This window comes from Cyanistes caeruleus, chromosome 15 (genome assembly GCF_971803275.1).
Source record: "Cyanistes caeruleus chromosome 15, bCyaCae1.hap1.1, whole genome shotgun sequence".
Classification (NCBI taxonomy): Eukaryota; Metazoa; Chordata; class Aves; order Passeriformes; family Paridae; genus Cyanistes; species Cyanistes caeruleus.
The window spans coordinates 915,281-928,812 of record NC_141715.1 but is presented as its reverse complement, the minus strand read 5'-3'; the positions used below and the strand labels follow the sequence as shown (position 1 = coordinate 928,812).

The following is a 13,532-nucleotide window of genomic DNA, read 5'->3' as shown; positions in this document are numbered from 1 at the left end:
AAAAGGGATGTAATATTAAAAGATCACAGAACAGATGTGTGTGGTTATCTGGAACTGATGGTCAGTCAGATACATCACAAAAGGCAGCAATTATAGTTCACATACACTGTAATTCACTGGGCTGCCTTCCAAAAACAACAGGGTTAGCTCCTTTTCACGAGAGCAGTCTGCTGGACAATAAAGGATTTGATATCAATTTTTGCTCTTATTCAACAACAGCTGCACACTGAACCTACAAAGTAAGTAGTGCATTAGTTACCAGCATCACTGCTTCTAATCTCACATGCAGCATGATCAGAGCCAACTGAACAGGGAGGAAATGAGTAAAACCTGACAATTGGTCCCTCAAAGAGTCTGAAAATGCCACCAGCTTTGGATTTGCAGCACCAGCTCCTATCAGATCCAGCCTACACTCACCAAGAAACCATCGTGCCACACGGAGCCATTATTAGAGCCTGAATACAAGTTGATTTTATCTATTTTTATTAAGCATCTGACATCTAAAAAGCTCATAACATCTAAAGAGCTGCTTCCTGAAGCTGTGCCAAGAGACAGAGCCAGTGGATGAACGTGTAACAAACTTGGTGGGTCTAAACACAGCCCTGGCTTTGGAGTCACCAGGAATGACCAGCTACCGCCCCTGAAATACAAAGAAAGGGTTTGAAAGTGATTCCAGCCTTTCTGGGTCAAACCTTGCAATCTGTGCTCAAACCCTCCCCAGGAAAAGATTATTTTGAAATCCCAACTAAAGGGTTTGGCAAGGAATGCTGGCGTGCTGTCAGCATGGCTGATGGGCTACAACCAGGAGCAGGATATACAAATTAAACACTCATGAGGAACCACCTCAGCAAACAAAAGAAAGGAGATAAAAATGATAAGAATAGTTTCTATGAATGTAGCTATTAAAGAGAAGATTGGCATTTTCATTGAGAGCATAAGCTCTAACCTGAAGGGTTTGGCTAATTACAAAAACTGCTCAGCAGAGATGATGAACAGAGAAGTGTTTTATAAAAAAATGGAATCTAAATCTGGATCTGGGAATACCAGATGGTCTCCCAAAAACCTGTCCCAGAAGGAAGTGTGTGCATGTGGGCCTCTCCTAGAGCAGACTGATCTAATTCAGCACGAGTGCCCAGTGCAAACAGCCCTGACACAGAATGCCAGAATCACTGAGGTTGGAAAAGTCCCCCAAGATCAGAGTCCAACCTGTCCCACCTTGTCAACCAGACCCCACACAAATCTCTCCAGTCACATCTCTGCTGGACATAGATGCATTTGAGTTTTCCAGCCTTTCCTTCCCACTGGTAATTTATTTCCCCTGCTCAAAGAGACACAGTTATGACTCATAAATCTCATTATCAGGCTTTTTTCTTTTTTTTTTTTTGGCAGACCTGTTATGTGATGTTATTTTTGGGCAACCTATGCGTCATGGAGGTGTTTTTGCCAGGGTTTTTGAGAACAGGTAGTGAACAGCACTGACAGGGGAGAGAGGGAGATAAACACTGGGCTTTGTTCTGTAGGAACAAACATCTTCAGCTCAAGCCCTTGGCCCTGGCCTCTCCAAGACAGTCGCCACGTGTCACATCCAAGGCTGAGATCTGACATCACTTTTTCCTTGTCTCATCGTGTCTTTAGGTGGGAGCCAAAATAGCAGCAAACCTCCATGTTTGCCCAGGTAAGAGTCAGTTTGAACAGAGCTGGAGAGAAAATCACACCTTGACTTCCACCCTGGAGCTGGACAGTGAGGGGGAGTCAGGAAAGATCCATCCAGGAACTCAGACCGATGAGCCAGCACAGCGACATTGGGCTGCACAAGAGAACCTCACGGCTAAAAATATCCAAGAAATAACTGTTTATTGCCCAGAGCAGCTGGGGCTGCCCCTGGATCCCCGGCAGTGCCCAAGGCCAGGCTGGACAGGGCTGGGAGCACCTGGGACAGTGGGAGGTGTCCCTGCCATGGCAGGGGTGGCACTGGATGGGCTTTAGGGTCCTTCCAACCCAAACCATCCTGGCATTCTGTGAATCTGAGGTGGAGACAGAGCTAATACAAACAGTTCTCTGTCATACTTTTACGACAAACACTCATTTAAATAAGAATTTTAATATTCAATGGTCAAAGTGTTTGAGTAAAATGACCTAATTTGTGGCAAACAAATGTTTGCATCTGCAATTTTTTCTGCTTTTCTGCTCTGGAAGTACCTGAGCCACGAACAAGCCCTGGAAGCAGCAACACTTGATGTGGACAGCTTTGAAGGGAAAGAAAGGCAGATTTAGGTTGAAAAGGAAGGCTGCAGGCAGCACTCCCCGTGTCTGGGCATTACCTGGGATCGCCTTTGCCCACTTGACCGCAGCGACCACCTGGCGGCCGCCCAGCATGTTGAGCGTGGAGAGGATCCTCCAGCTGGAGTCGGGCAGGGAGCTGTCGTAGCCAGAGTAGAGCACCTCGGGCTCGATGACCTCGAGCAGGGACACCAGGGTGGGCGTCAGCTGCGGCAGCGACGCGGGCACGATGCTCTTGCTGCCGGCCGCCTCCGGAGCCTCGCGCGCGCCCGCCGCGCCGCCCTGCTGCAGCCCCTTGATCTTCTTCTTCGTCTTCCGAGCTGCAAAGGGTGGGCAAGACACAGCTGAGGGCATGGGAGTGAGCACAGGGAGACAAACACGGCAGAGGGAACGCCGCTCTCCTCCCACCGCGGCTGGCAGCAGGGCAGGGGAACCTGCACGGCGTTGGCTTGTGAGTCAGGAATTTCACGGTCATTCCAAACAGTGAAAATAATACTTCACATTTTAATAAAAGACACATTTACGCCAATGCTTCAAAATGCTCGGTGATGTCTACAGGCACTTTACAAGGCCGACCCTAAAATACAAGGCCCAAGCCCACCACTGAAAATATCTGCAGGACTGCACACTTGAAAAGGTCCTTTAAATACCAAGCATAGAAACTAGGCAAAAGAAAGGAAAAAAAAATATATTTAATGGGTAAGAAGTTACTGGATCTCTCGAGCCAGGGAAAACAGGGTTTTTTTTAAAAATGCTGGGCAGGAGGAGGTTTTTCTCTTGCCAGCTCTCTTGCATATAAATCACTGCTGCGTAATTAAACCATAAAACTCATTCGCCAAGTAAATAAAACATCACACAGAGATGTTAACTGTAAACTACAAAAAGTTGGAGCAACAATTTTATTAGCATCTTGTCCCTAATGGAGTCTCCTGCTTGGCTCTGGCTCTCCTGGATGCAGGCGGCCACACGGAACTCGCTGTTTAACCGAGACCAAAGGAGCCCAGCTCCTTCCCTGGGTGCCTCAGTTAATTAATTGATTTCTGCTCTGCAACTCCTGAGATAAATCTGTAGTCCATAAAAGCATCACGTAACCTGGTCGTGCTCCAAGCTCCCCTGACCTGTTCAGAATCCCTGAGCACCCAAAATGCACCAACCCTGCAGTGCCAGCACACAGATCCCCCTCCTGCACCCGCCTCTCCCTCTGGCTGCGACAGAGCCTTCGGAAAACAACTGCCCAAGACAAGGAATCCTCCACAGACCTTGTACAAATTGCATTTTCCCAAAGTTTTGTAGACTGGCCACATGTGCCAAGCCTGCCATGAGGGAATAGCAACAGTTGTTTCCTTGGAGCAAAGAGCTTCTTGTTATTCTCGTCTCAATTTTGAAATGGCTGCTTCAGAATCCTTTCATATTCTGGCTTTTTTTTGCCCCATTATCTGTGTTCTGAAGAGCAAATGAACTTTGACTTAAATTTAGAAGCACATGCCTTTAGCTTCCTGCAGACACCTGGATGGAGTATTTTCAGCCCAGAAAGCCTGATAAAATTATAATCAGAATAAACAGATCTGATAAGACAAATTATTGTGCAAGAACTTTTATTAGGCTGTTCCCAGTCCTGACTTAGATATATAGCTGTACCTCACAAAAAACAAAACAAAACAAAAAAACCGAAAAAAGAATAAAAAGAATAAAAGGAAGGTTGAGATAATGTATTTCCTTGCAATTAATTTTCAAATAATAAAAGGACTGCTAATTTAAAGGCAGCTCCTTAGGGCACGTTACAGGAGATAACCCCCACAGATAAGCTCAGCATGGAGAGAGAAGCATCCAAGATTTTCTGTTCAAAACAAACAAACCCCCCAAGCCCCAGGCTCCTGCAGCCTGGCAGGCACCAGGCCACAGAGCTCCCTCCTCCCTGCCTGGGGCAGATGGCCCCAGCACCTGAGCCAGGTGGGCGAGGGAGCTGCCACCGCCCCCGGGCACAGAATTTGGAACAACTAAAGACTCCTTAAAAAAGTGAAATAAATTTCAAGTGAAGACTGCAGAAAAAACTGATTAATTGCCAAGTTTAACTGTAAAATGTGGCATGAAAAGCCAAAAAAATTATGAGACCGTTTTTTTACAGGCATAAAACCTAACAATAAATCTTTTCTTCCAGCACATCACAAAGAGAAAGGGTGCCAGGGAACACCAATTAACGGTGGCAGCGGAAATGAGAACTCAAGGAAATACAAAATATCATCACTGTGCTGTGTAAATCTCTGGTACCTGCAGCTTGCTAGTTTGATTTTTTCCAGTCTCCTATGCCCCAAAAAACATGCAATAGAAAAAAGAAAGTTCCAGAAAAGGATGATATGTAGAGCCAAAGGGATGACTGATGGACTTGAGGTCTTTTCCAACCTCAGTGATTTTGTGGTAAACAAGACTAACAGAAAATTATCAAGTGACTAGAAAGGACCACTTTTAACTCAGGACAAGAACAGGTCAATTAAAATGTTGCACGATAGAATGAATGAATGAATGCTTTTTAAAATAAATTCATTTTTTACCCATTACCTAACAGTGAGATCCACTGTAGGCAGCAGAAACTGAGAGAGACCCAAAACTCCTGGAAAAAGTCCAGCAGGAAGTCAGGTGAGTGCAAGGGGCCCAAGGATTGATGGGCTGGATACTGGGATCTCTTCTGACCATTCACTGGGTTTCTATAACCATTGTTCATGCACTGAGGATGCAGCTGGGGACTTCTCAAAAAAGAAATTACTGTCTAAAAAACATGCAAATTCTCTTTTAAACAGTCATTCCTGAACTGTGACCCTAAAATAGACAAGATAAAATAAATTGGATTTGAGTCTCTTCTGCACTTCATGCTGACTCCCAGTTTGCTTTTCTGCATGACCACTTCTCCATCTGTTCAGATCTGTCCCAAAAATCCTCATTTTCAGGGTGTTTTTCACCCTTTCACACTACTCTGGGTTCTTCTTCCATTTTGTGCTGCTGAGTTTCTAGATTCCTTTTCCCTCTCAGCCATAAAAGCTTCCCTCTCTTCACCTTCTCCAACAACTTATATAACAAAATCCATCCTCCAAAACCTCACTATTCTCTAGGATTCTCTGTGCCAAAATTCAGACAAACCAGGCTGGAAGGGCTCCAACCAACACGTGGAGAAGTGACGGGAGCCTGAGGTCACGGCTCTGCATTTTCAGTGCTGCAGAAAGGGCCGGGCTGCACAGGGAGTGGAGCCACCTGGGCTAGGGGAGGGTGGGACTGGGTGAGCTCTGACACCTCCCCAGCCCAAAGCCTTCCTCAGTTCTCTCATTCCATGTCCTGGGGCCACAGACAGCAATACTGGTGTCCACTGAAAGTGATGCAGGGGGGAAAGCTTACAATGGGAGTACATTTAAAGTACAGTGAGAGAGCTATTCCTCACTATGGGAGCACTTTTCCACATAGATAAATACATGAATATCACAGATGTACTTTGAAAACAACTGTGAAGACAAAAAATAGAAACCAACCTTAACCAAAGTGCATTATTTTCCACTCCAAACCAAACCTGTGGGGTTTGGCACCATTTCAGCTGCCTTTAGGCTCTGCTGTTACATGTCCTTGCTCCCGGCCATGCTTGGCAGGGCAGTGACCTGTCCCCACGGACACCAGGTGGAGGCAAGAGGCCTGTCCTGCTCTGACCTCTGAAGGATGAGGTCCAGCCCACTGGGAGTGTCCAAAACCTAAATGCAGCTCCTGGCAGACACTCACTGACCATCCATGTCCTCCAGGGATTTATTTCAGAAGCTGCTAGTGCAGGTGTTGGCTGTAGCCTCCCCTCCTGCACACAGACCGTGACAACAGCTCAACACACGGAGCAGCACCATCCCACCCTCCCCTGAGGAGGGGCTGTGCCTGGAAGGGCAGGTCCAGGTCCCTGCAGGGTAAAGTGGTGCTGTGTCCTCCTCAGGGAGGCTGGGAGCAGAAGAGGAAGGAAGGACACGTTAACAACAGACAGCAGTCTGTGCTTCACTGATCTCTAACTTATCACTTACACCTCACCAAGGATATTATCAGTGACTGAAATGAAATTCTGTTCATCCTTGGAGCTGCCAAATACATCTTTGACATTTTTATTTTATCTGACAATTTTGATTATACAAGTACCACCAGGATAACTGCACTAGTAAGTGCTGCGTTAATCTCTGCTGCTCAGGGAAAAATAGCAAACATAAAATGAAGCTGACACTAATAAAAGTGTTTTATGCCATTTTACAACTGTTGCTAAATCTCTGGTTGATGTGGCCTTCAGATTCTCACGAGTCATTCAGGACTCAGCAGAGAACAATGATGTGGTGGTATGTTAAATTTAACCAACATTTTCTAGAGAAATCTTGACAGATATTTAAGAAGTATCCACAGCATGAACAAAAGTACTTCAATTTTCATTAGCTGGAAGGTGTAATCCCCACTCCCTTCCCTGTCCTCCCTAGTCTGAGTGTCAGATCACTCAGCATACCCTCTTACAGGTGTTACACCTCCCTGCAATGTTGTCCAAGAGCTCTGCTGCCTCACATTCCATGAGAAAGCCACGGGACGCATGAGCTGAGCGCACGAGAAACAACCCTGAGAAACAACCCTGGTCTGTGTGCGTGACTCACTCGTGCTGAACAGAGACAGCAAGTGAGCACAGACAGCAGATCCAGCACAAACACTGCTGTGTCCCGTGTCAGAGCCCACAAACCAGCCCAGAGTGCAGCCCCTGTGCCCCCGGGGCTCGTTACCTTCCAGGTTCATGCCAGCCTGCAGACACTTGCGGTAGCGGCACGCGGGGCAGTTCTTCCTGCGGATCTTGTCGATGATGCAGTCGTTCCTGCCGGCACACAGGTAATTGTGCTGCCCTGGGCACAAAGAGACACGGACAAACATCAGCTCCCTGTGCCACAGACCCTGCTCAGCCTTCCCTGTATCCCAGCAAGGACCGCAGAGAACCTTCACTGCCTGCAAAAACATCAGTGTCCACCTGATTTCACATATCCAAACCCATTTCTCATGGGCAGACCTCAAAGCCAATACACTTAGGTAGAAATGTTATTGAAATATTATTATTCTCTTTTTTATTTATATCATATTATTCTATTTGTTAACACCAGGAAACTTCTGTTTTTAAAACTATCTCCCCCTGCATTTACCAAAGCCACCTTCTACAGCAGGTTTCCCACTTCTCTGAACAGTTTGACAGGAGACATGAATAATGTGCACAAACACATTCCGAGAGAACACTTGTAAACATTTCTACAGAGCACAGACACAGCTTCATCAGCTGGACAGTCATAAAACCTTCCTGTAACTTACAGCCTGACCTGGACAAACCAATTGCTCTGACATTTTTATGGATTTGCAGATTCAGTGCAAAACTGAAAACATGACAAGTTGAAGTACATAAATTAACTGTATTTCTTAGCTGTTTAGAGCAGGACAACAGAAGTATCTATTCTTAATTATGAGAGTTATGTGAATGAATGTCTGAATGTAACTTATTTAGGGAAAGGTATGACCAAAGAATAGATCCTTCTCCCAGATGGGGGTCAAGGAGCATGTTTTTCCAGAGGGCAGAAAGTTGCAGCCTGGGCTTTTACACTTTATTGCAAAGTCCTGACAGTACAATATTGTGAGAAACAAATAGACTTTCCAAATACTGAGTTATTAACAACAGAGTCCAAATGTTTTCTCACAGGAAAACAGCTTGGAGAAGGAATTTCTTACAAGTCAGCTGTTAAAATTATGGGCATGCAGAGTTCATTCCTATGGCTTTGGCCAAACTTCTCCTGTGAAGCGCCTCAAGTTGATATTCCAAGGAATGTTTTTCTGAATGATCCCCACACCTCTTCCACTCAGGGAAGAGGAGCCTTCCTGACCATTGTGCCAGCTTTGTGTTTAATTAATTCAGGCACAGATCCTCGACTCACCACTCCAGCTGCCATTAGCATTCTAACACACAGAATCACACATGAAACATGAACTGATGCCCACGAGCCAGCACTGCAGTGGAGCAGAGACAGCAGCTCCATGTCCCTCCACGCTGTTTGATGAGACCACAGCTTCACACATCAACACAGACACTTCAGGTGAGGATTCTCCTGAGCTGCTCCATTTTATTCCTGACAAAAGTGACACAAGGGTTTCCTCTCCATGAATGCTTGGTTTCTTGTATTTACTGCTCACCCATTCTTGCCTTTTCTAGGACCAAGCTACACTATTTCTTTGTGTTATGTTATAGCAAAGCTCTCTTGCCACATGACCACTTTGGGGGAAAATAAGGGAAGTTGGAGCTGCACTCCCTCCTGTTCCCCAGGGATGTGCCAGCTTCCATTCTCTTTGCTGCTCAAACCCAGGAACTCCCCGAATGCTCTGCTGAAAACCAGCAGTGAGCCAATGCAGCTGTTTCCAGGGGGATCTGGGGCACACAGGGACATTTTTCCGAGGCTGGCCAATCCCATCCCCACGCCATCCCGCGCTGTGGCACCAACAGCTCCGTGCCCATTTCAGCACAGCAGCCTAGAAAAGGTTGGGAATTGTGGACAAAGGACTTGGGAAGATGGAATGAAAACTGCTGATGAGCAATTTGGAGCAGAGCAGGAGGGAGAGGTGCTGGGGAGCCTCAGGGAGGGAGGTATGAGCAGTGCTGAGGATCCAGGTTGGTACATTGGGTGAAGTGTTGGGAGCTGAGCGGGGCTGGGGCTGGAGAAACTCAGCCACGAGGGCTCTGGGCTCTGAAACACCACGAAATCAGAACTAGAAAAAGCTGTCTCTGCCCAGCCTGGGCTCCTGAAGAAAGGCCTGTCTGCCTGAAGAACTGCACATAAATGGATATCTGCTGTCCCACCTTCACCCTTCCTCTTCTCCTCTGGTTCCACTCTTTGCTAAAAAAATGCACTTCATATTGACTTCCTAGACATTGACACTTCCAGTTTCTGTGAGTGCTTCTGTCACAGTACACAGGCCTGGAGGCAAAGGTGGAAAAAAGGGCTTTGGCTAAAGGCCGGATAATGAGTGTGCAGAGTCAGCTTGATCTGAACACTAACAGGTGCCTGGCAGCCACTAATAAAAAGGATATTGCAGAAACAAATTCTTTTTACATGTGTTCCTAATAAGAAAAATGCCTATAAAAGACAAAACCAAATTATTTGTTCTTTAACGTGTAGACTAGGACTAGCGGATCCTGGAAGTGGTCCTGAAAACATCCTTGACATCTAATGGAAGGATTTAGGGTGCTCAGTCCTTGGTGCCATGGCCCAGCTGACAAAGGTCAGACTTGATGATCTTGGAGGTCTTTTCCAACCTTAATGATTCTGGGATTCTGTCAAGAGTGGGATAATTTGTGGCACAATCAGAATGGAAGCAGAGGTGAGCCCTGAGGAACTGATTGCCACAAGCCTGCCTACATTTTTAATATCAAGACAGTTGATTTATAGTGTGTCAAAACCAAAAGGAATCACTGGGGTGACTCCTTCCTGTATCAATACTTTTGTGATTAAATTAAGCTTGAGAACAGGCAAACCCATGGCTTTGGCACACATCCAGCTGCCTTGTAAACTGAGGGATCTCTGGTGACCATGTTTTAATCAAAGGTACAGATGATCATCTGCTTTGCACTTGAGATCATAGTGCCTTGTTAAATTTCAGCTCCACAGAGCCAACACCTCTTTGTGACCAGCAGAAACCATGACATGAACTTGACTTTCTGATCCCTCCGGGATGCTCTGCCCTCCATGGAGGTCCCCACGGCACCCGGTGAGCCAGGAACTGGGGGAAGTGCTGCCTCTGAAGACTGAACAGTGGCTTGTCTTTGTCAAACAGCCTCTCCTCCAGTGACCCCAGCTCGCAGAAATGTCAGCAGAAAAAGCCTGGTTCAGCGAGGGCTGCATGAGGAAGGCACAAGACAGGAAGCCCTGAGGGCCAGAACTAAGAACAATGTTCTTCAGACCTGAGGAATCACCATCTTCCCAGAAACACTGGGAATACGCTCCAGCTTTTCTGCATGTGATACTGCGGCAGAGTCAGATCTTGAAGTATGACCTAGTCCCCTACAAACTGCTACCAACACACCCCATAATCACAGTCCTTAATCACGTTAGGTTTCCATCATCTCTGTTTTCCAGAATGATCTTCTCTAATCACAGCTAGAGAGAAATCTCAGTGATTCAATCCCACACATGTCCCTGGTACCCAGTGTCCCCTCAAGTAACACCCAGGGACATGGATGCAATTCAACCAACATTGTTTACAGGAAGAACTGTAAAACTAAGATAACCTCACACACAACCCATGTAAGTTTTCTACACAAACCAAATCATCTTAAATTGAAAATCACAAACTTTACAAATCTATTGCACACAGACAAATATCTGTATAAAAATGGGACAAATAAACAAAAACAACAGTGAAAGAAAATGGAAGAGACAAAAGCCAAGACAACAATAAATTCTTTTACACAGAGTGAATGGGAGCATTTTATCAATGTGAATGGAATCCATGCTTGGGATAATGCACCATTATCAATGTGATTTACTATGACAAGATCGGTGATCTAATGGATGGGATGTTCAGTAGGATTCTAGCAAGACCATGGATGCTGGGCTCAAAACTGGATGATATGCATGGGGATTTTATATTTGTTAGCAGGAAACTCATCCAAGCAGGTCCTACCTTCCACTGCCCGTTTGAAGAACACTTTGCAGCTGCCACACGTCAGGACACCGTAGTGGCACCCGGAGGCCTCGTCGGAGCACACCAGGCAGAGCTTGGGAGGTGGTCCCGTCGTTGCTGAGGTTGTGGATGGAGAAGAGCTTACATCTGACCTCATTCCAGGGCTGAAACAAAGCAGAAAAATACCTTTAACTGGGATAGAGGTGAACACAGAGTTCACACCTGCCAGAGCAGCTTGTCCCCACTCTCGGGGACAGTTCTGCACACAGAGCACCAGAAACAGTTAAACAAGGACTTCTGTAAAACCCAAGCAAAGCTGTATGGATTTTTCACAGCCTATTTGGCTGCATCAAGATTCCTTCCCTTACACATTTCTGAAGCCAAGTTTCTTGCACAATTATCCCAGCCTTTAAAATTGACTCTTAAAACACGTTCTTACTCCATATTGTTTCCATTACTGCCACATTCCCTGCAGTCTGCACAAGGGCTCCCTTCCCAGCACCACCACCGGCTTTCCTACTGGGATTCTGTTATGCAAGAAGCTGTGCAAACTGGGCCATATAGTAACAAATATTCACAGTAACAAGTGATCATTTCACCCCAGCAGTTTAGGAGCAGAGTGAGAAATATTCCTCATTCCAGGACCTGGATGTAAACACCCAGCCCAGCTACAAACGAAGGGTTGGTTTGGTAAGAAAAAAACCAAATCCCTCTTCGAACAACAAACAATCCATTGTAATCACCTTGGAGCTGCTCCTAATCCTCAGGGCTGACCCAGCAGTGCTGGGCCAGAGCTCAGGGGCTGATCTTATGGAGCTGCAGCCCCAAGCACGGCACTGCCCCCAGCTTGTTGAGCTCATCCACCTCCACATGAGGAACAACTTCCTTCCATGCAGGGTGGCAGAGACTGAACAGGAGGTCATGGAGTCTCCCTCTCTGGACACATCCCAAACCCACCTGGACACGTTCCTGCATCCCCTGCTCTGGGTGACCCTTCCTTGGTTGGACTGGATGATCTCCAGGGGTCCCTTCCAACCCCAGCTATTTTGTGGTTTCCAACTAAGTTTGAAACTTCTAAAATATGATTTCTATACTGCCTGCTTCACTTGAGACTAATTTTCACAGAAAATCCTGTTCACCAGGGTTCCAGCCTCTCCAGATGAAGCTAGAAAAATGACACTTTTATTTAAGGTTTTGGTGCCTCTCCTTGGAAACTCTCCAGACCATCCACGTTCCCTGATGTGGGCTTAACATTTGTATGTGGGATGGCTTTTGCATGGAAAATTCCTTTTCCTCTCCTCAAGGAAGTCTGACCAGATTTGGTCACACATTTATAAAAACCTACAGCTCCAACACGCTCACGCAAAGCTTAAAATTCCATCCCAAATGAAGAGATTCCGACACCTGGGTGCTCTGCTTCTGCACAGGTCCTCATGTCCCATCCCCGGAGAGCACCAGAGAAATGGCTCATCCAGTGATCCAAAGGACTTTGCCACTGTGTTTGTTCTTTCCTACAGGGATTGAGGCAATCAAAAGACAAGGAGCAGGATCCTCCCACTCAATACAGAGGGATCAAAGTCAGACCAGAATAAATGTGTCAATGAAAGTTCTCACTTTGACAAAAATGGAACCAGAAGGCAGAGAGAAGTGAAAATTACTTGCTTTAGGGGGGAAAAATGAGACAGCACAGGCAGGCGAAGACCTAAGGGATGTGTGGACCCCCTAAATCCAGCGACTGAGCTGGGGAGAAGCTGAGCTGTGTCTCAGAGCAGAGAAGAAAACACCAGACAGGAACACAGCAACAGCTTCAACGTGCTGGAAGAGCAGTGGGAGGAGGAGAGCAGAGTAAGACCAGAACAAGGGTGGTGCAAAGCCCTCAGTAGGAAAGGCTGGCAGCAGGAATGGAGGAGAATGAGTCAAACTTGAGGAAAAAGGGAAGAACAAGGCCCTTCTTTTCCCTAAAGGAAGAATGCTTCTTTCCAGAGCTTGGAAAAGAACTCAAATCTGTCACATCGCTGCTCTGTGTTCAGCAAGTATCTGTGGAATGCTGCAGCACGTCTCCTCCATGGCTGTGCCACGAGGCTGGCAGCCCCCACAAGGCGTCTGTCAGCTGGAGCAGCGCTCACTGATGGGCTGCTCATCAGCCATGGCACGGCTCTTCTGCCTTTTCCAATTAATCTGTCTTCTTTTAAAACAGTGAGCTTTAATAACCCCCCGTGGTTGCACAACCCAGCCCTCAGCACCCAAGCCATGGCAGGATGTAATTCAAGCCAGTCCCACCTATTTGATGTCCGTAGGAACACGCATCTTTAATTACAGGCTGGTCCTGCTTTCTGCCTGCCTTCCTCAAGTGCACAGACCTCTAGGAACAGCTCGGGAAGGATGGAGGGGTCTGTCCCCCCCAGGCATGGGCTGCAGGAGCACAGAGCTCATGGCTGAGGAAGATGAGGAGTCACATCTATTTCTGCTGTGCTGGTCTGCTGCTCCTGGAGACTGCAGAAGGAGCCCAGAGACGAGAGGAGAACCTCAGGCTTGAGCACTGTCCTTGGCTCTTTGCT

At 46.7% G+C, this 13,532-nt stretch overlaps 1 protein-coding gene across 7 annotated transcripts in view; it reads right to left on the bottom strand.

Annotated features, from left to right (window-relative positions):
• The window catches only part of NR3C1 (nuclear receptor subfamily 3 group C member 1), a 60,482-nt gene that overhangs the window by 12,715 nt on the left and 34,235 nt on the right, over positions 1–13,532 (bottom strand). For 4 of the 7 annotated variants that reach the window (XM_086851823.1, XM_086851822.1, XM_023936347.2 and 1 more), the window contains exons 3-5: positions 10,975–11,138; positions 7,050–7,166; positions 2,322–2,600 (exon numbers count right to left, since the gene is read on the bottom strand). In XM_086851823.1, coding sequence (XP_086707949.1) covers positions 2,322–2,600; positions 7,050–7,166; positions 10,975–11,138 — 560 coding nt within the window. The remainder of the gene's footprint in view (positions 1–2,321; positions 2,601–7,049; positions 7,167–10,974; positions 11,139–13,532) is intronic. The other 3 variants (XM_086851825.1, XM_086851826.1, XM_086851827.1) reach the window with 1 other exon arrangement.